Raw genomic sequence first — 19,360 nt, 5'->3', positions numbered from 1 at the left:
TGCAGCTGTAATTGGAGCAAAAGGTGGCGCTACAAAGTATTAACGCAAGGGGGCCGAATAATACTGCACGCCCGACTTTTCAGTTTTTTATTTGTTAAAAAAGTTTAAATTATCCAATAAATTTTCTTCCACTTCACGATTCTGTCCCACTTGTTGTTGATTCTTGACAAAAAAATTAAATTTCATATCTTTATGTTTGAAGCCTGAAATGTGGCGAAAGGTTGCAAGGTTCAAGGGGGCCAAATACTTTTGCAAGGCACTGTATAAGGGCTGTAGTCTACCATTTAACTCAATCCTTAAATACATGAGCCTACCATTTTTTCACGAAAAATAAAAGCTACGTGCGTTGTTAATGTTCAAACTGTGACTTGGGAAAAAATAGCCCCTTCTGCCACATTATTTCATAAGCTTTTTCCTAAAATAAAACCAAAGAAACGCATTAACCTGAGCTTTCCTAACCTCATTTTCCAAAATTGACCGTTGAGCAACAGTACTCCTGGCCCTGAAGGCAGACAAACACTATTACAACAGCAACGCTTAGTGGTCACAGTTAATAATTACAACCCAACTGTGGTAAAGTCCATGACCCTCGTAAAGTAAGCCTCAATGAACTACAGTACCCATGATACACAGCGCGTTGTGCTACGTACTCGTGCGCCGTGTATTCGCTTCCCTTCTGCCACACAGAGAAATGTGGTCCTAAATTGACCGCCACAGTGCCTCGGCAGGTTGACATGGCTTCCCGGTTTCAAGATTAACGATACTCGTACCCTTCAACAAACTACTTGAGTCGTAAGTGACCTCCACTCTTTGTTAAATTGCATTAATGGCAGGAAATATTCGCGGTGGCATGTCCTCCGTGCCAACGCCAGTTAGCGGGTAGCTAAGAGCTAGTCAAGAGCCAAAACCCAAAGTTGGCAACACTATGAGATTTTGCCCTTTGACAATAAACACCAGTATTAGAGTGTCTGTAACGAAAACACGACTATGAATAATGTTTTAAGCGGATTCTTATTTACTTCAGGAATTAAAGGAGCCTTTAACTTGACTTGTCCTCCAAACACGAGTTGACCAATGTCAATTCCTTATCGTGTGTAAAGTTAGCAGTATTGTGATTTCCGGTTGGAACGTCTGACATAAAATGCTGCAACGTATAACATCTACATATGTTTTTTTTTTTCTTTTCTCTCAAGTAATGAATATTTTCATTGTGACTGCATAGCTTCCCCAGTGTTACATTTACACGAGACTGATTAGCTGACAGGTAATGGAAAGCGACGGGCGCATGCAAGTTGTTGTTAATCATGACTGTATTTTTTCATATTTTTTTTATGTACGGTAATTATAAATACTTTAAGAAATGAATACAATGTTAATAAAAGCTAAATTAAAGAAATTAAAATGAACTCTGGTTGACGGTGCCAAGCAGGGCCGGAGTGGGACTCATTTTCGGCCCTGGAATTTCATGCCTCAGACCGGCCCACTCATTTAAAATTATGTCATTATGCATACACGTGTTAAGTTCAGTGTTCTCTAAAGCCGTGTACTGTAATTCTGTGTATTCCAATTCAGTGCAGGTCATGGTTGTTTAACAAGGTGGCTTTATTTTAACAAGTGCAACACAACATATTTTGAACAAATTTAAAAATGGATTTTAAAAAAAACTATATTAAATGATACATTTGAAAAATAAATTAGGCCTGTCAAATGATTAAAATTTTTGATCGAGTTAATTACAGCTTAAAAATTAATCGTAATTAATCGCAATTCAAACCATCTATAAAATATGCCATATTTTTCTGTAAATTATTGTTGGAATGGAAAGATGAGACACAAGATGGATATATACATTCAACATAAGGTACATAAGGACTGTATTTGTTTATTATAACAATAAATCAACAAGATGGCATTAACATTATTAACATTCTGTTAAAGCGATCCATGGATAGAAAGACTTGTAGTTCTTAAAAGATAAATGTTAGTACAAGTTATAGAAATTTTATATTAAAACCCCTCTTAATGTTTTCGTTTTAATAAAATTTGTAAAATTTTCAATCAAAAAATAAACTAGTAGCCCGCCATTGTTGATGTCAATAATTACTTACACAATGCTCATGGGTGCTGAAGCCTATAAAATCAGTCGCACCCAAACGCCAGCGGAGGGCGGCAAAACTCCATAAAGCACAATTAACAAGTGGGCATGTCATTGTACTGTCATTTAAATCTGTCTGAGCAGGGCATGTGCGTTAATTGCGTCAAATATTTTAACGTGATTCATTAAAAAAATTAATTACCGCCCGTTAACGCGATAATTTTGGCAGCCCCAAAATAAATGAATAAATAAGACCTTTTCTGCAACATCAAATATTAACAAAATGAGTGCTTACAGATAAAACAAACATAGCAACATAACAATATGAAAAATAAAGAATACGTATTGCACATTGTAACAACTTCTAATGATACTATTATCCATTTTCCATTTCCACTTTAAAAACGCCACGTAATTGATTATATTAATTCTAATGTTCACTCGCTGAACGACATGGCAATCCTACCTTCCAGCTCTGCACCTGTGGTGTGTTCATTATGGCTAATGCTTGCTGCTACATATCCCTTGTGAGGTGCTACAAGAAGCCAAAGTTTCCACAATTACATATTGTCGTATCACACGGTGCAAGTTGCATTTTATTCGCCATCTGGCCTTACCACTTTCGTTGTAATCCTCTGTAGTTTGAGGCAGCAAGGTCGTTGCATGAAAAAAATTAGCTATTTTCGCGCATTTTGCCGATTCTTTCACGAGTGCTTTTCTCTTTTTAATTCTTATTTTTCAGCGCCACCCTTGCTCTTTTTATCCATCCGAGCACCGAGATAGCAGCTAATTTGGCTCAATACAGACTACAATTAGGGGGCGGAGCTGCATGCTGTATTTTTCGTCTGCACACGTGAGGATGAGTCTGGGAAAAAAAATAATACTGTTTTTTTTTTTTTTTTAAGACGGCCCACAGGGACAGCGGTAACAGAATGTAAGTTATACTCAGTGACACTGTCATAAATAAATACCAAACAAAAAATGATAACAGTGTAATTTTTTTTTTTTTTTTTTTAATAAAACGCGGACCGGCCCATCTGGCCGGCCGGCCCTTCTGGAATCGTCCAGAAGCTCCCGATTAGTCACTCCGGGCCTGGTGCCAAGTAACACTCTAGATTTTTTTCCCCATAGTATGTAACTCTTGACGGCCATAGACGTCCAATTAATTTCAACCGGGAGGATTGGCCGTGAATGCTCATCTTTCAATGACGTTGATTGTCCCCTCCCAGTCAAAATGGATTGGACATCTAGCGTCGTCATTAGCATCCAATGAGTTAACTCTTTACACTGAGCCATTTTGTTTTGTAAAAAAATTCTCTGAGTATTTATAAACTTTAAAAAAAAAACAGTTCAAACATGCCCCGTTGCACATCTTTCTACTCCTAAATCATCAAAGGATGATGTCATTAACTTATTCCCCCCAATTTTTAAAATTTTGAAAGTGTCATAACAAGCTAAAGTTGAAGAATTTCAAATGCCAAATATGGAAAAACTACGGCGCCCCAAAAGGAACATGGAAGAAGAAAACTAAAACGGAAAAAGAAAAAAAAAAGTGCTCCAAAGAGAGACGGAGGAATTTTTTTTTTTTTTTTTTTTTTTGAAACATTGAAGCAAAAAAAAAAAAAAAATCTTGGAAGCAAATTCCAGGTCAGTTTGAATTTTGGAAATCGAAGAGTTCATGGAGGACGACTTGGATGCTCAGTGACCTGAGATAGGGCAAAATACTGGAAACCCTCTAGCAACAGATTGCCCGTTCTTGCCAATTGCATCTTGAAGTTGACTAACAAAGAGCCCAGCATACGGCCAACAGCCAGTGAGCTTCTGCAGGTTCAATTTTTCTGCGATAAAGATGTGGTAATCCATGGTTTGCCGGAAACAATGCTTCATATCAAGAATTTATTTTATGTCATTATATTTTAGGCCAATTTCAAAGTAAAACTCAATTAACCTCTCCCATGGGTGAACAAGGTCCATTGTTGCCATTGTTTACCTGAAAATTGAGCCGCACAATGCACGTTTAAAAATAGCGGAAAAAGGTGTTTTTGTTGCGATTTTGTTGTTTTGCTGCAAGCTCAACTATTTTTTCTTTCTTTTGCGTCAATGTAAAAAAAAAAAAAAATGCTAACTCTGATGCAGGTCAGACTTTCAGTTGCAAAATTTGTGGCGTGTGCTCCATCTCCACACCATTGACGTCTTTTTCCATTTCTTACAGTGCCTGCTACTGCTGGTCGAAACAAAAACTTCTAATAACCCTCCTTCTCGAAGGAGGCTGTATTTTTTTTTTTTTTTACATGTTGTATTTCTGTTGGGGCAGTGAGTGCGTGTGTGTGTGTGTGTGTGTGGGGGGGGGGTATCAACCAGTCAGATGTGTGTTTGAGGGGAAAAAATGGACTGGCATATTCAGCAAATAAAAAGTGGTAAATGTGAGTCTGAACATAATGAAAATAATTCCGTTAATAATTGTAGGCGCTATTCTATCCTTACAACATATGGGAAGACAATTTACAGTACATTACCTATACAACTGAACTCATTATATAATGCAAATAAGGTTGCTTAAAAGTTAGTTGGGACAATCTAAGCATCCTTAAAAGTTGGTAGTGTTATGTCCCCACCGTCCCTATGCAAACCTATGCCTTTGTATTTACGTAAAATGAATTATAACTGCCCATTTTTTTGCTTTTAACCAAAAATCTAGAATGTTCTATGTTCATATCTATCTATAGAAATTCCGGTAATGTTCTCATTGATTTACAAGAATTAAAAAGCTCATTGTTTTTTGATGGCCGCCATGTTGTATCCATACACAGTAGCCTAAGTTTACATTCAAATGATAAAAAAATCCGCCTTTTACCCGTGTTTTATTTTACGTAACATTTCAATCTAAAAACAGCAAGGGTCAGATAGCTGGCAAGACGTGCTCCGTGCTGAGGCAATAGTAACATCTGAATTCAACCTAAATAGGTTGTGATTGTAAATAGGAAAATGCAAATTTTGTTTTTGTTGAGTATAATTAAGATGATTCGTTATGCTTTCCTCAAGTATTAAGTTTCTGATGTGAAAACTGAGGGATTTATTTGCTGTTGAAAACTTGCACTAAAAGAAAATCCTTGTTCCTGAAAATATTGGTAATTATCTCTGCATTTAGTGATTTTTGTACATCTAGCGTAAAATTTGAGAATTTTATGGCCATTTTAAGTTTTGTTATACTTGTATAAAAAATAATAAGGATTGTATTAGGGAACAAATTTGAATTTTATGATGTCTCTTGTTGCCGTGTGACCATTCAGTCAATATGTACTAGCTAGTGCAGCTCTAGAAAGCTAGAAATGATCATCAATTCTGGTTGTGATTTCCTAACCAGATTTGCTGAAAATAAGTGGCTTTTCCCCAATGCATTGTTTTGGGTGGAATAACTACGACAGATTTGAGTGCCGAATTTGTTTTCTACATGTAAAGTTACATTAGTGCAAGCATTTTCATTTCATAGCATCTTTAAACATCATTACAGACAAACTGACATTTACTCATGTACCACTGTTGTCCTTCTTCATTCACAGTGTGCGACGACAAAAGAAAGGAAGAAAAATGATGTTAATGCAGCGTGTCATTACTCATGGCACATTGCAAAGGGTGGCAGCGGGGCGCCGATTACTGCTGGGTGTCGCTGTCCATGACCCACCACAATCATTTTGCAGGTGTGCCCTCCGCCTGCCCCCTCCACACCCAGCAGGCTGGCATTGGTTCTCAACGTCATCCAGCGTTGCAGCCCACCAACCCAAACACCATTCCCCAAGGGACGAGACATCGACTTCTTCACCTCAGACAACGGCAGATAAGCAAGACAAAGACGGGACTGGCGTTGAAGAGGTGGACCCTCTGCAAGACAAGTCCATTGGTCTTGTTCAGAGATTTAAGAAGACTTTCAAACAGTACGGAAAAGTGATGATTCCTGTTCATCTCCTCACGTCATCATTTTGGTTTGGAACCTTCTACTATGCTGCCATGAAGTAAGCAAAATTTTTTGGGCCATCATTTCTTTGACAGTGTGAAAATTAGAACAAAAGGTTAACCAAAAAGCCAGTTAATATGGTTTCATTCAACGACAACAAAAAATATTATGACAACGATGGTAATGATTGAATAAAAGAACTTCAAGTGTTACTGTTCTTAAATAAGGGGAGATTGAAGACACTACAGCAGTGGTTCTTAACTTTGCTAAAAGAACCGAACCCCAAAAGTTTCGCATGTGGATTCACCGAACCCTTCGGAATTTGATCATTAACCAATTTTTTTCAAATTCAAAACCGATATATTTATCCTAGCAAATAAATAATTTAGGAGAGGAGTCTCCATTGGCTTACCCACTGTGTGGCAACAATAATAAAGAAAAAGAATAACAAAATAACAGCGGGCTTCCGCGACATGAGACCGCAATCTCCTGCTCGCTTCCCTCTACGTAACAGCTCCCCGTCCGATCGTCTCTTAAGGGGGCCTCGCACAGTTATGGACATTACAATACACAGTGAATAGGTTACCGCTGAAACCTTCACACTAGGCTGCCGCTAGTTTGAAACGGCCTTAAAAAAATAAAATAAAAAAAATAAAACGTCTCTTTTGCACAGCGTGGCAGCTTTTATTTTGGTGTGGCGGTGCGCCACAATATTTAATTTGTAGGGGAAACCCTGAAAAGAATCTAACTCGACACTTCAATATATTATTAATTCAGCAACCCAACCTGAGTGTAGCAGACGAGCAGTGAACTCTCTCTCTTGATCTAATCACTGGCCTGCACACACAGCCTCGTATTGCACACAAAGACCCAAACGGGACTGCTTATAGTTGCCGGCAAAATCGATTATCAAATTCGTTGGCAACTAATTCACTAATCGATTTAATCAATTAGTTGTTGCAGCCTTAGTACTCATATTCATCAATTAGTAAAAGCCTTGGTTTCAGCTCTACGCTTCATTTTCTTCTACGTACTAAACAGCCAACCAATCAAAGCACTTTTTTTTCTTTTCAAATCCTCATTCTCCAACATAATTGTAAATCAACATCCACCAGGAAAATCAGCATCACTCTTATTCAATATTGAGGAGTAAGAAACTCTTAATTCTCACTGAGAAACATAAAATACATGAGCTGCAGATACTTTGCTTTGTTAATGCGAGTGCCAAGTCCTTGGACTATTATAGTGGATTTCAAAGGTGTACAACCCCCTATTCAAATGCCAATATTTTGGCATATGAAAAAGAAACAGATCATTTCAAAAACATTTTTAAGCAAATAATATGACCTATAACATCTGCAACTCAGTTGTTGTAAAAAAAAATAAAACAAAATAAAACAAACAAAAGGAAGTTAACCGGAAAATTGAATGTTAAAATGGGAGACCTCACAAAGCTGCAAACATACTTGGTGTCCCTGATTCAGACCAAATAAATATACAGAAGCCATGGTCCATGCTTCAGCTGGAAATGGGGTCCTGAGTCAAGAAAGGGGCAATTATGAACATGTCCAAATACCAGTCAGTGTTGGCACAACACATGAGATGGTAATGAATAACTTTCAGCATACCTCCAAATCAACCTGAATCAACAAAGGAATGGCTTTACTAGAAGACGAAGCTTTAAAGATGATTTGGGTAAGCGTGTCGCCGTCGATACGTTCGGTGTTAAAGGGTAAAAGGTTCTATAAAATGACACGAAATATGTCTGTAAATTTAAAACAATTCTGCCTAATACAGTTTATCACAAAAGTGAGTACACCCCTCGCATTTCTGCAGATGTTTAAGTATCTTTTCATGAGACAACACTGACAAAATGACACTTTGACACGATGAAAAGTAGTTTGTGTGCAGCTTATGTAATAGAATTTATTTTCCCCTCAAAATAACTCAAAATATAGCCATTAATATCTAAACCTCTGGCAACAAAAGTGAGTACACCCCTTAGAAACTACGTACATCCCTAAATGTCCAAATTGAGTACTGCTGGTCATTTTCACTCCAAAATGTCATGTGACTCGTTACAGGAGTGCTGTCAGCATTGCTGCAGAGATTGAAGAGGTAGGGGGTCAGCTTGTTAGTGCTCAGACCATACGCCGCACTCTGCATCAAATTGGTGTGCATGGCTATCACCCCAGGAGGAAGCCTCTTCTGAAGACGGAGAAGCCAAAAAAAAAAAACGGGCAGTTAGCATTTATTTTACGTAAAACTGCAGAGCTTTCTACGTTGAAAATTCTTGTGAATAAATGCGTAAATCCCTGAATTCTTTATAGATATGGACTTAAAACCGTCTCGATTTTTTTGTTAAAAGATCAAAGAACCGAGCAGTTACCATTTATTTTACGTAAATATGTCGAATGTGCTGCTAGTCTTGAAGCCACTGTCGCGCCGCCTTGTCACCACAAATAGCTTTTTCCGTTGAAAATTCTTGTGAATGAATGCTTAAATCCCTGAATTCCTTATAGATATGAACGTAAAACAGTCTCAAGTCTTGGTTTAAAGATAGAAAAACAGGCTGTTAGCATTTATTTCACGTAAATATTGCGAATTATGATGCCAATGTCGCAGCGGTTAATTTCTCCCATTAATTTTTTTCTCAACGTTTCAAAATGCATGCGTGGTACGAAAAATATAATAATTACCTCGAACAAATCACCCCTGAGAAAATCCTTCCTGTTTGTATACAGTAAAGCTTTTGTACTTTTTCAACCTAAATCCGGCGTTGGATTGTTGCATGTGTTTGAGAATAACTGCGACCGACTGAAGCGGATTGTGGGACGGTCCCTACTTGAACGCGTGGCGCAATGTCTGGGGAATGTGTCCCGCCAATATCATTATGCTTGCCCAAAATATAGTTTTCGATTCATTTCGCACGTTTCAAAGTCGCTCACTCAATCCAACTGGCAATCGCTTGCTCCCTTGCCTCCCTTTCCTTAGGTAGCGCCTCGTCCTTCTTGACCATACAACGGCTCCTGGGATATGTAGTCTTTCGTGGTGCTTTCGGTTTTGAAAAAGGACAAGACATGATGGAAATATGGACACAAACACCTGGTCAATCCAGCAGTTTAATGCTTATTTATGAGTGCAATAAAACTAAAACTCAAATGATATTATCTCCCGTTTTACTTGGTCAATTGACTGTCGTGGACCTCAACTTCCGCACTTTTAAATGAGACCATCCGGCGGCACGTGAGTGATGTAATTACAGCATGACGAAGCTTTAAAGATGATATGGGTAAGCGTGTCGCCGTCGATACGTTCGGTGTTAAAGGGTAAAAGGTTCTATAAAATGAAACAAAATATGTTTGTAAATTTAAAACGATGCTGCCTAACACATTATGAATTAATACAAGTATCGCCACATACTGTATCTAAAATACCAGAGGACTTTCAACTTATAGGCATGAACTGGTGAACAAGTTGTGAATGAGGTTGCAGTTGCAGAGTATTCGATGATGGCCAGAGATGGAGTACTACAACCTATTAAATTACTATATTAGGCCAAAAAATACACAAAAATCATTAAATTCTGACTGGAAAAGTATACAGAAATGAAACCTCACCCGTCCATAGCAAAGTGGAGAAAATCTGGTCCCTCCCATGAAATTAAAATGATCATACCTCCGGTTGTTGACAGCAGTGCTCTATGCGAAATTGTTTTTTTTTTTCCAGTGCTTTAAAGACGCCATGTGATTGAACAGGCCTTACAGGACCTTAAAATAACTATGAATGTCCTAATAGCATAGTTGCACATTATTTTGAGTCCGAATCGCCTGATTTTGAGAATCTGCCAATACAGAGTCCTGATCCGATACTGGGGAAAAAAAAAACTAAGCTAACGTAGACACGGGAAGAACATGCAAACTCCACACAGGAAGGCCGGCGCCGGGATTGAATCCACGTTCCCAGAACTGTGAGGTCGACGTGCCAACCACTCTCACACTGTGCCGCCTTCATAATGTGAAATATTTTAAAACGAGAATAACATAGAAAAATGCTTGTCGTTATTAAATGCTTCATTGAGTGAGTCAACTCAAATTCACTCACGCCTTGACCCTCACACTGCCGAGAACAGCCTCTCTAGAACGAAGTTTGACTAAATGCTGATTAACACATTTGTGTCTTTGATCGTAGCCGAGCCTTCTCTCACCAGATCAAAGCAACAAACATGTCAATCATAGTTCATTTTAAGGACCAAAAGCCAGCTGCGCTGGTGACCATAAAAACCCAAAACAAAACAACAGAAGGCAGGATGAGAAGCTGTACGAGCAAGAAGCAGAAAAACTTTTTTTTTTTTTGTAATTAGAAACCCAATCCTTTTATCTCGAATACAATCGGCCTGATTTCCGATCACGTGATTGGATCAGGACATCCCTAAAAATAACAAATACATTTTCTTTGTATTTTTCCAGAGGTGTAAATGTGGTACAATTCCTGGAGGTGATTGGTGTGCCCGAATCACTCGTTGGATTATTGAGAGAATCTTCAAGTGGTTATGCTCTGACTGCTTATGCCATGTTTAAGGTAATGTACTCCACGCATTCATTCGCTGATCATTCTTAATGACTGAAACAATATCAGAGAACTTGAGCTACCTAAGACATTTGACCGAGATGGAATTTGTCAGGGTGATAACATAATAATGTTTCAGATTTAAGCATAGCATAGATCAGGAGCAAAACAATTGCTTAGATTCTGATCGTAACAGTAGTGTGTCCAGGTACAACACCATTGTAACAAAATAAGGCAAATTTTTACAATAAAATAGATTAGGTTAGACCAGTATTTCTCAATTAGTTGGGAGCAATGTCGAGGGGGGGTATACAACCTCGTGGGTCATACTTTTTTGCCATACTAGAATAACGTGTAATTGCACATCCACTCGGTGGGTGGCAGTGGCTTTCTCATTTTCAGAGTGTGTCCGCAGTGTTTTTGCATTAAACGAGCACAAAGCAAAGAGCAGGATATATGAAGTCTCCCGAAAGCTAAGACAGGGAAATATGACAAACATATGTACCTTTTGGCTTCACTTTCAATACAGTGGAAGACTGGTATGTTTACTGTGTCCAAAAATGTTGGCAGCGGACAGCATGAAGCGAAATCTACGAAGACACTAGACCACAATCACATTGATAAGCTGCTTGAATTTTTTTCAGCAAAAACATGCCGAATATTGCCAACAATCCTCCCTATTTGTGAGTGCTACATCAGTAAACAGTGAGCACCTGTTAGCATCATACAAGGTGGCATACCAAGTTTCTCAGTGCAAAAAAAAAAAAAAAAAACATCACAGCAGAGTGTCATGTCCACTTATTGCCTGCATGTGTTTTGAAAAGTTCCAGCACTTTCTGTGGATGTCATCATACAGTGGTATGAAAAAGTATCTGAACCTTTTGGAATTTCACATTTCTGCATAAAATCATGTGATCTGATCTTTTTCAAAATCACACAGATGAAAAAACAGTGTCTGCTTCAACTAAAACCAACCAAACATTTACAGGTTTTCATATTTTAATGAGGATAGTATGCAAACAATGACAGAAGGGGGGAAAATAAGTAAGTGAACCATCACATTTAATATTTTGTCTCCCCCCTTTTGGCAGCAATAACTTCAACCAGACACTTCCTGTAGCTGCAGATCAGTGTGGCACACTGATCAGGACTAATCTTTGTCTTTTCTTCTCTACAAAACTGCTGTAGTTCAGTTGGCTGCTACCTGGGATGTCTGGCATGAATCGCTGTCTATATGTCATGCCACTGCATCTCAATGGGGTTCAAGTCTGGACTTTGACTTGGCCACTCCCGAACGTGTATTTTGTTCTCCTTAAACCATTCTGAAGTTTATTTACTTCTGTGATTTGGATCATTGTCTTGTTGCAGCATCTATCCTCTTTTTAGCTTCAACTGTCTGACAGATGGCCTAAGGTTTTCCTGCAAAACATCCTGATAAACTTTTGAATTAATTCTTCCATTAATGATTGCAAGTTGTCCAGACCCCGAGGAAGCAAAACAGCCCCAAATCATGATGTTCCCTCCACCATGCGTCAGGGTGGGGATGAGGTGTTGATGTTGGTGAAGTGTTCCATTTTTCCTCCACACGTAACGTTGTGTGTTACTCCCCAAAAATTCATCTTTGGTTTCATCAGTCCACAAAATATTTTGCCAAAACTTCTGTGGTGTCCACGTCCCTTTTTGCGAACATTAAAAAAGCAACAGTGTTTTTTTTTTTTTTTTTTTAAGACAGCCGTGGCTTCCTCTGTGGAGTCCTCCCATGAACACCATTCTTGGCCATAGTTTTACATTTAGTCGATGGTGCACAGAGATATTGGACTGTGCCAGTGATTTCTGTAAGTCTTTATCAGACACGCTAGGGTTCTTTTGTACCTCTCTGAGTATTTTGCGCTGAACTCTTTGGCGTCATCTTTGGTGGACGGCCACTCCTTGGGAGAGAAGCAACAGTGCCAAACTCTCTCCATTTGTAGACAACTTCTCTGACTGTCGATTGATGAACATCCAGACATATAGAGATGGCTTTGTATTCTTTCCCAGCTTTATACAAATCAACAATCCTTGATAGCGGGTCTTCAGACAGCTCTTTTGACAGAGTAATGTTGCACATCAGACAGTGCTTCTCATCAAGACAGTTCTTACCAGGTATGTGTTTTATTGTGGGCAGGGCAGTTTTAAACCACTCAGCAGTGATTGGGAACACACCTGACTTAAATTGTTTGGTAAAAATTGATTTCAATTGCTCTTAAAGTCTCCTTAGGCAGAGGGTTCATGTCTCCCCCCCCGCCCCCCCTTCTGTCATTGTTTGCAAGCTATCCTCATTAAAATATGAAAACTTATATTTGGGTGGTTTTAGTTAAAGCAGACACTATTTTTACATCTGTGTGATTTTTGTCAAAGATCAGATCACATTTGATGGTGATTTTATGCAGAAATTTGAGAAATTCCAAAAGGTTCAGATACTTTTTCATACCACTGTATGTCAACACGAGCTCATTGTGAATAAAGACCTAAATGGATGAGCTAACGTCTGGAGCCATTTTACCATAGCAGTTCTTGCCATCCCACCATTTTGTGTGTGCCTCATACAAGCATCGCTTGTAAGTTTTTTTCTTAAATGTTGAATTGATCTACTCTTTGTACTCTCCCAGATCGCCACCCCTGCTAGATATGCGGTGACTCTCGGTGGCACTTCCCTGTCTGTTCAGTACCTCCGAAAGCACGGCTACTTGTCCACACCGCCGCCAGTCAAAGAGTACTTCCAGGATAAGATGGAGGAGACAAAGGAGAAATTTTCTGAAAAAATGGAGGAGACAAAGGAGAGATTTTCAGAGAAAATGGAAGAGACAAAAGAACGCTTCTCAGAGAAAATGGAAGAGACTAAGGACAAGCTGTCGGAGAAAATACAGGAAACCAAAGACCGAGTATCTGAGGGGAAAGCATTTTTTAGGAAGAAAAATGAGTAGGAAATGATCCAATTAAGGTCTCAAGTAATCAGTGATTTGGGGCCACCTCTGAGACTGGGGGGAGATGAGTGAGATGGATGTATCTTAGAAATGTCACCTCTCACAGCCTGCTCTTTTTATGTTGTCTACATAAAATTCCAATTTATGTGTGCCACACGCGGTAACGATATGGTGTTAATGTGGATGAGACGGCAAACTCCTGGCTTCCTCCCTTCGTTCTGCACGTCCAGCTGGTCGAGCGATCGACTGTTCAACTTTTTGCATTGTATAAGTTAATAAAGACACTCTGGGAATGTGCAACATGAAAATCCATTTGATTGTTGTCAAGGCTGAACCTGAAGCCATCACTTCCAGCAGCTTATGCACTACCCTCAAAGCCTTTTTAAAGGCTCGATCTCACCTTGTCTTTTGTAATGAAGTGAGGAAATTAGTTTTTGTAATAAGTAATCACGTCTTTGCAAAAGCTAACTGATGACTACCACTGATTCAGGGCAATTAGTGAGATTTAGAATGAACGACAAGTGATTACCAACAGTTGAAAAAAACAGTCCATTTGAGCTACAAATAAAATTGGTGACTCACCAAGAAGTGTGTGAATGTGATGCTTTGTTTTTCATTTATTATTACAGGAAATTGTTTTTTTTTGTTTTTTTTTTTTTAATGAGGAAATGAGATTTTGATTTTGTCATCTGCTTTCTTAAAACAAATTCTAAAAGATTTGTTTTATTCCATACCCGTCTCTGCAACATCCGAATTATTTTGTCACACCCGATTTCACTTGCACTGTTTAGGACAGAAAAATTGAACGCGAGTAAATAACAATTGTTCATACGCCTCTTTGTAAGGGTTGTTCGGCCCCTGTATGACCGGTGCCAGAGTTTTGTCCACATTGCCAGTAATTTGTTCCCAGAGAGGGTTGGACCAAATTATCCCACTTTGAAATCATGGAGGGATCTGAAATTTTCATCGTTTATGCATGTCCACTGTGAGCGAGAATCTAAAAAGAAAAATACAGAAATTGCAATGTATGATTTTTTTTTTTAACGATTGTGTGATACAGCTGCAAATAAGTATTTGAACACCCGAGAAAACGAATGTTAATATTTGGTACAGTAGCCTTTGTCTGCAATTACAGAGGTCAAACATTTTCTGTAGTTTTTCACACATTCCAGGACAGATCTTGGCCCACTACACAGATCTTCCCTAGATCTTCCAGGTTTCTGGGCTGTCGCTGAAAAACAGAGTTTGAGCTCCCTCCAAAGGTTTTCTATTAGGTTTAGGTCTGGAGACTGGCTAGGTCATGCTAAAACCTTCATATGCTTCATTCAGAGCCACTCCTTGGTTTTGCTGGCTGTGTGCTTCGGGTCATTGTCATGTTGGAAGACCCAGTCACAACCCATCTTCAATGCGCTGAGGGAAGGAGGTTGTTCTCCAAAACCTCACAATACAGGGCCCAAGTCTTTTCTTTAATGCAGCAGTGCACTCGTCCTGTCCCCTGTGCAGAAAAACACCCCCAAAGCTTGATGCTACCACACCCATGCTTCACAGTAGGGATGGTGTTCTTGGGATAGTACTCATCATTCTTCCTCCAAATACTAGTGGAATTTTGACCAAAAAGTTCTATTTTTCTCTAATTTGACCACATAACCTGCTCCCATGACCCATCTGCATCATCCAAATGGTCATAGGCAAACTTCAGACGGGCTTTGAAATGTGCTGGTTTAAGCAGGGGAACCTTCCGTGCCATACATGATTTCAAACCATGACGTCTCGGTGTATTACCAACAGTAACCTTGGAAACGGTGGTCACAGCTCTATTCAGGTCATTGACCAACTCCTGTCGTGTAGTTCTGGGCTGATTCCTCACCTTTCTTAGGATCATTTAGACCCCACGAAGTGATATTTCACAGAGGCTCCACTCTGATTGAGATTGACCGTCATGTTTAGCTTTTTCCATTTTCTAATGATTGCTCCAACAGTGGACCTTCTCATACCTGTCAACCCGAGACCGTTGGCAGTCTTACAAATAGTAACGTATGCCCTTACAAATGGATGACTAATCTTACGTTTTATATAGCGTACAATATGAAACAAAAATAAAACGCAATTCTTAAAATAATATGAATTTATTGGTAATATTGTCCCATCTAACCTGGTGCAATTGAAGAACAATATCTTCAGCTACACCTGATTACTCAAATTTAACAGTGACTTTTGTTATAATTGTATGTAGCACTTCTGGCAATTTCTATCACGTATTTTAATGGCTGCACTTCATGGCACTTGAGCTCGCAATTCAGTTTGACTTGAAGGTACTGTAGTTCGTTAGTGTGTCCAATTATAAATGAAAAAGGTCAATTGATAAAATTAACTTACCGATGCAATTATTGGGTCAGGGAACATTTGTTTTGCTAAATCTGAGAAGGGATCAGCAATAGTTGCTGGCAAATTGTGTTCGGCAACAAATTGGCAGAATAAAATCTTTGCTTTTGTCACTTTTCATTCTGCAGACTGCATCTTTATGACCACTGTTGTTAATCTTACTTTAAAGAAGCAATTAATTAGTTAAAAATTACTTTTCTCAAAAAGTAATTGAGTTAGCAACTCAATTGCCTGAACGTAAGAGTAATTAGTTACTTGGCAAAGTAACTGGTTTTACCTTTCATGTTTTTTTTTGTTTTTTTTGTTTTTTTTACATTTTTTCAAAACAAAAAAAACATAGTAACCGTAGCTATGTTTGGAAGTCATTTAATGTGAATCAACCATTAAAGTTGTTAAAATTGCTTCTGTTTTTAGTTCTGTCTAACTTTCGACATGTGAAAGTTTTAAAACTGTTTCATCATTTAAAGATAGATTCAAGTCAAGATTTTGCCGATTTAGGAGAATTTTAGATAAAAAGTTACTTAGGTTCGCTAGGAAGGTTCACTACAACAGAGCTTTTCTGAGAAGTCTACTGCTTTAAGATGGTGGTTGGTTACTAACGCCGCCGAGTGTGTCATTTTGCATCTAGTTTTATATGCATATGATATCTAGTGTAGCATCAAGTGGGCGTAGATTGAAGGCTGTCAGCTACAGTCAGGAAATATTGGAGCCACCTAGCCTAGCATCGCCTTTGCTACAGCGTCACAACACCCTTCCCTCCTTACCACTCCCGCTCTTCTTTCTCCGTGTCTCTGACACATTCAACCAACGTAGTAACGCGTATTAACGCACATTGTCTCGTTGCAGAAACGGTGACAAAATCCGAACGGATAAACGTAATGCACGAAAAACGTACAGATTTTGAACGTACGGCGTACACATTTAAAAATCAGTGCTCACTTGTACAAATTACGCCGAAACTGTACAACTTGACAGGTGTAACTGTCTCTCACCAAGCTGCTTGGCAATTGCACCGTAGCCCTTTCTTGCCTTCTGAAGGTGTACAATTTTGTCTCTAGTGTCTTTGGACAGCTCTTTTGCCTTGGTCATGTTACATTTTGAGTCATACTGATTGTATGGGGTGGACAGGTGTCTTTATGCAGCTATCGGCGTCAGACAGGTGCATCTGATTGAGGACAATACATGGTGTCGAGGTGGACTTTTATGGGGCGGACTAACAGGTCTAATAATATAATTTCTTCATACAAAAGGCTGATATCTGAATGGTAACATATAAAGCAAAAATGGGTTCATGTTTTGTAGAGTAACAGAAATGAGCAACCGGATATTAAGAAAAAAAAAAGAAAAAAGTAAATAACCTCACATAAAAGCGTAAAGTCAGCAGTTAAGTGTTGTTTCATTTCGAATCCATGATGGCAAGTTTAATCTTCTGGCTGTGGTGCCCTAGTGTGCGCGAGAGAGCGTTTTAATGACCTCTGCTGTCCAAACTAATGTTGATCTGTTTATACAGTCCAGTGCCCCCCCTACTCCAAGCACAAGCACCTGTCGGCCCCCCACACTAAGGGAATGACACAGAGGACAGAGGAGTCCTGCAATGCCATAAGGGAATGTGCAATTAAGAAAATCTGTGTCCCTCGGGTGAGAGTCGGTGTCCGAACGTGACTCAAGTGTCACAATGCCTCAGAGATGACTGAAAGGGGTGAAACACAGGCCCTTCTATAGTCTTGCTAAAATACCTTTTCACATTATTGCACAAAGGCAATTTTGAATAAGATTTGTCAACACTTGTATTCTTTTCAGTCGCCACTAGGATGCAGTGTTACTGCAGCTCTTCCGTCCCAACACTGAACCAACCAACCACCAAACACTGGACTGTACTTGGAAACAGTGATGTTAAGTTTTCACAGGCTGAAGCCCTGTCAAGTCAAGGCTCATGTTATTATTATTGGGAGTGTGTACACTACTGTATCTTTTTTTTATGTATTGCTCTGTTCACTCGTGTACGGATCACAGTCAAATTTGATAGGTACAGTTTATCTAGAGATGTATACTATGGATGTCCCGATCCAGGGTTTTTGCACTTCCAATCGGATACCAATATTGGTTTGCACTTCCGATCCGATACTGATACCGATACAGGCCTATCTGAGCATGCGTTAAAGTTATTTAGCCTCCTTACTTTAGTTGTCAGACTCATGTTGAAAAGGGTTTTAGTACTCTTGATAACAACTAGCCAGCTGAATTAGGTGAGTTTGAATAACACACAAGGGTTGGTAACACGAAACTGACCTGTTTATTCAGTGATAAACACGAAACATTATAAATAACAAATAGAAATGGCATATTGAGTCAGTAATACGTGCAAATAATATTGTAAACTGTCTGAAAAAAAGCAAAACACACAAACAACCTCAGTGGAAAATAAACTATTAACTCAGCATCAGTTCTCTGCTCTCAAACAATTGTACCAAGGCTTTAAAAAATAAGTGCAAATAATACTATTTTGAACCAAAAATGGCTTCTACTCCCCAATTTTCTCCACAGTTTGTTGCTCCATCTCCATCTATTCTACACACTCCCTTCAGCTGTTTGTCCTGGATGCAGTCCCAGCATGATGGGGGGATTTTTTTTCGACAAAGACAAGCATTTCAAGATGCTCAGGTGACAGCTGACATTTTTACCAATTAACTTTAAATTTACATTGCAGTCATAATGTAGGAGATGCCGCGGAGGTAAATTGGGAGACGGTAATGCCAGTGTGCTGAAGGTGTGCCGTAAAATGCGGACCTGATTTTAGGGAAACAAAAACAAAAACTGGAATGGATTATGTAAATCGGTGCGCTGGATAACTCGGACCGGACTGAAAAAAAAAAAAAAAAAAAGGTTCGGGAGTCTGGATTGGAATTTTTCCGTGTTGGCTGATGCGCATTCTTTTGCGCATATTGGCGGTCGATCCGATACAAATATTGGATCGGGACAACTCTAATGTATACACAGCGACCCTTGGAAACCAACGTTTGATTTTCAGGGCTGATTCATTAATGGACATATCGCAAAAACCCGCCCCCTCGTAAAACTGTCAACACAAGGCACTGTCAAATTCTCTCGGTGACAGTGATTGAGTGAACAAACAATTTATTGATGATGGCGTTCGTTCAAATTTCTGAATTTGCTGGCAATAGACCTGTTTTTTTTTACTCAAGCGAAAGTACAGATACAGGTGCAAAAATTTACTCACGTACAAGTATTTAAGAAAACAGTTACTCAAAAGTACAAATTACTTGCTTTAAAATTTACAAGTAAAATGCAAAAAAGATGCAAATATGTAATATACGTAATTTTATATACCCTATTGGCCCGAATATAAGACAGTGTTTTTTGCATTGAAATAAGACTGAA

At 38.9% G+C, this 19,360-nt stretch overlaps 1 protein-coding gene across 1 annotated transcript; it reads left to right on the top strand.

The window, feature by feature from the left end:
• Positions 1-623: 623 nt before the first annotated feature.
• fam210ab (family with sequence similarity 210 member Ab) lies at positions 624-14,198 on the top strand. The gene is made up of 4 exons (XM_057835453.1): positions 624-792; positions 5,656-6,105; positions 10,517-10,628; positions 13,265-14,198. Exons 2-4 carry the CDS (start codon positions 5,684-5,686, stop codon positions 13,577-13,579), a joined length of 849 nt encoding a protein of 282 aa, XP_057691436.1. The 5' UTR covers positions 624-792; positions 5,656-5,683; the 3' UTR covers positions 13,580-14,198.
• The last annotated feature ends 5,162 nt before the right edge of the window (positions 14,199-19,360 follow it).

The sequence above is a fragment of the Corythoichthys intestinalis genome, chromosome 4 (genome assembly GCF_030265065.1).
Source record: "Corythoichthys intestinalis isolate RoL2023-P3 chromosome 4, ASM3026506v1, whole genome shotgun sequence".
NCBI classification, from domain to species: Eukaryota; Metazoa; Chordata; class Actinopteri; order Syngnathiformes; family Syngnathidae; genus Corythoichthys; species Corythoichthys intestinalis.
The sequence above is the reverse complement of the archived record's forward strand: the minus strand, read 5'-3'. Positions and strand labels throughout refer to the sequence as shown.

What these genes read in the sequence shown, in the direction of transcription:
- fam210ab (XM_057835453.1), top strand. Translation starts at nt 5,684, where the DNA reads ATGATGTTAATGCAGCGTGTCATTACTCATGGCACATTGCAAAGGGTG. An exon ending in TTCTACTATGCTGCCATGAA is followed by an intron (nt 6,106 to 10,516) that starts GTAAGCAAAATT and finishes GTATTTTTCCAG; the next exon opens with AGGTGTAAATGTGGTACAAT. An exon ending in CTGCTTATGCCATGTTTAAG is followed by an intron (nt 10,629 to 13,264) that starts GTAATGTACTCC and finishes GTACTCTCCCAG; the next exon opens with ATCGCCACCCCTGCTAGATA.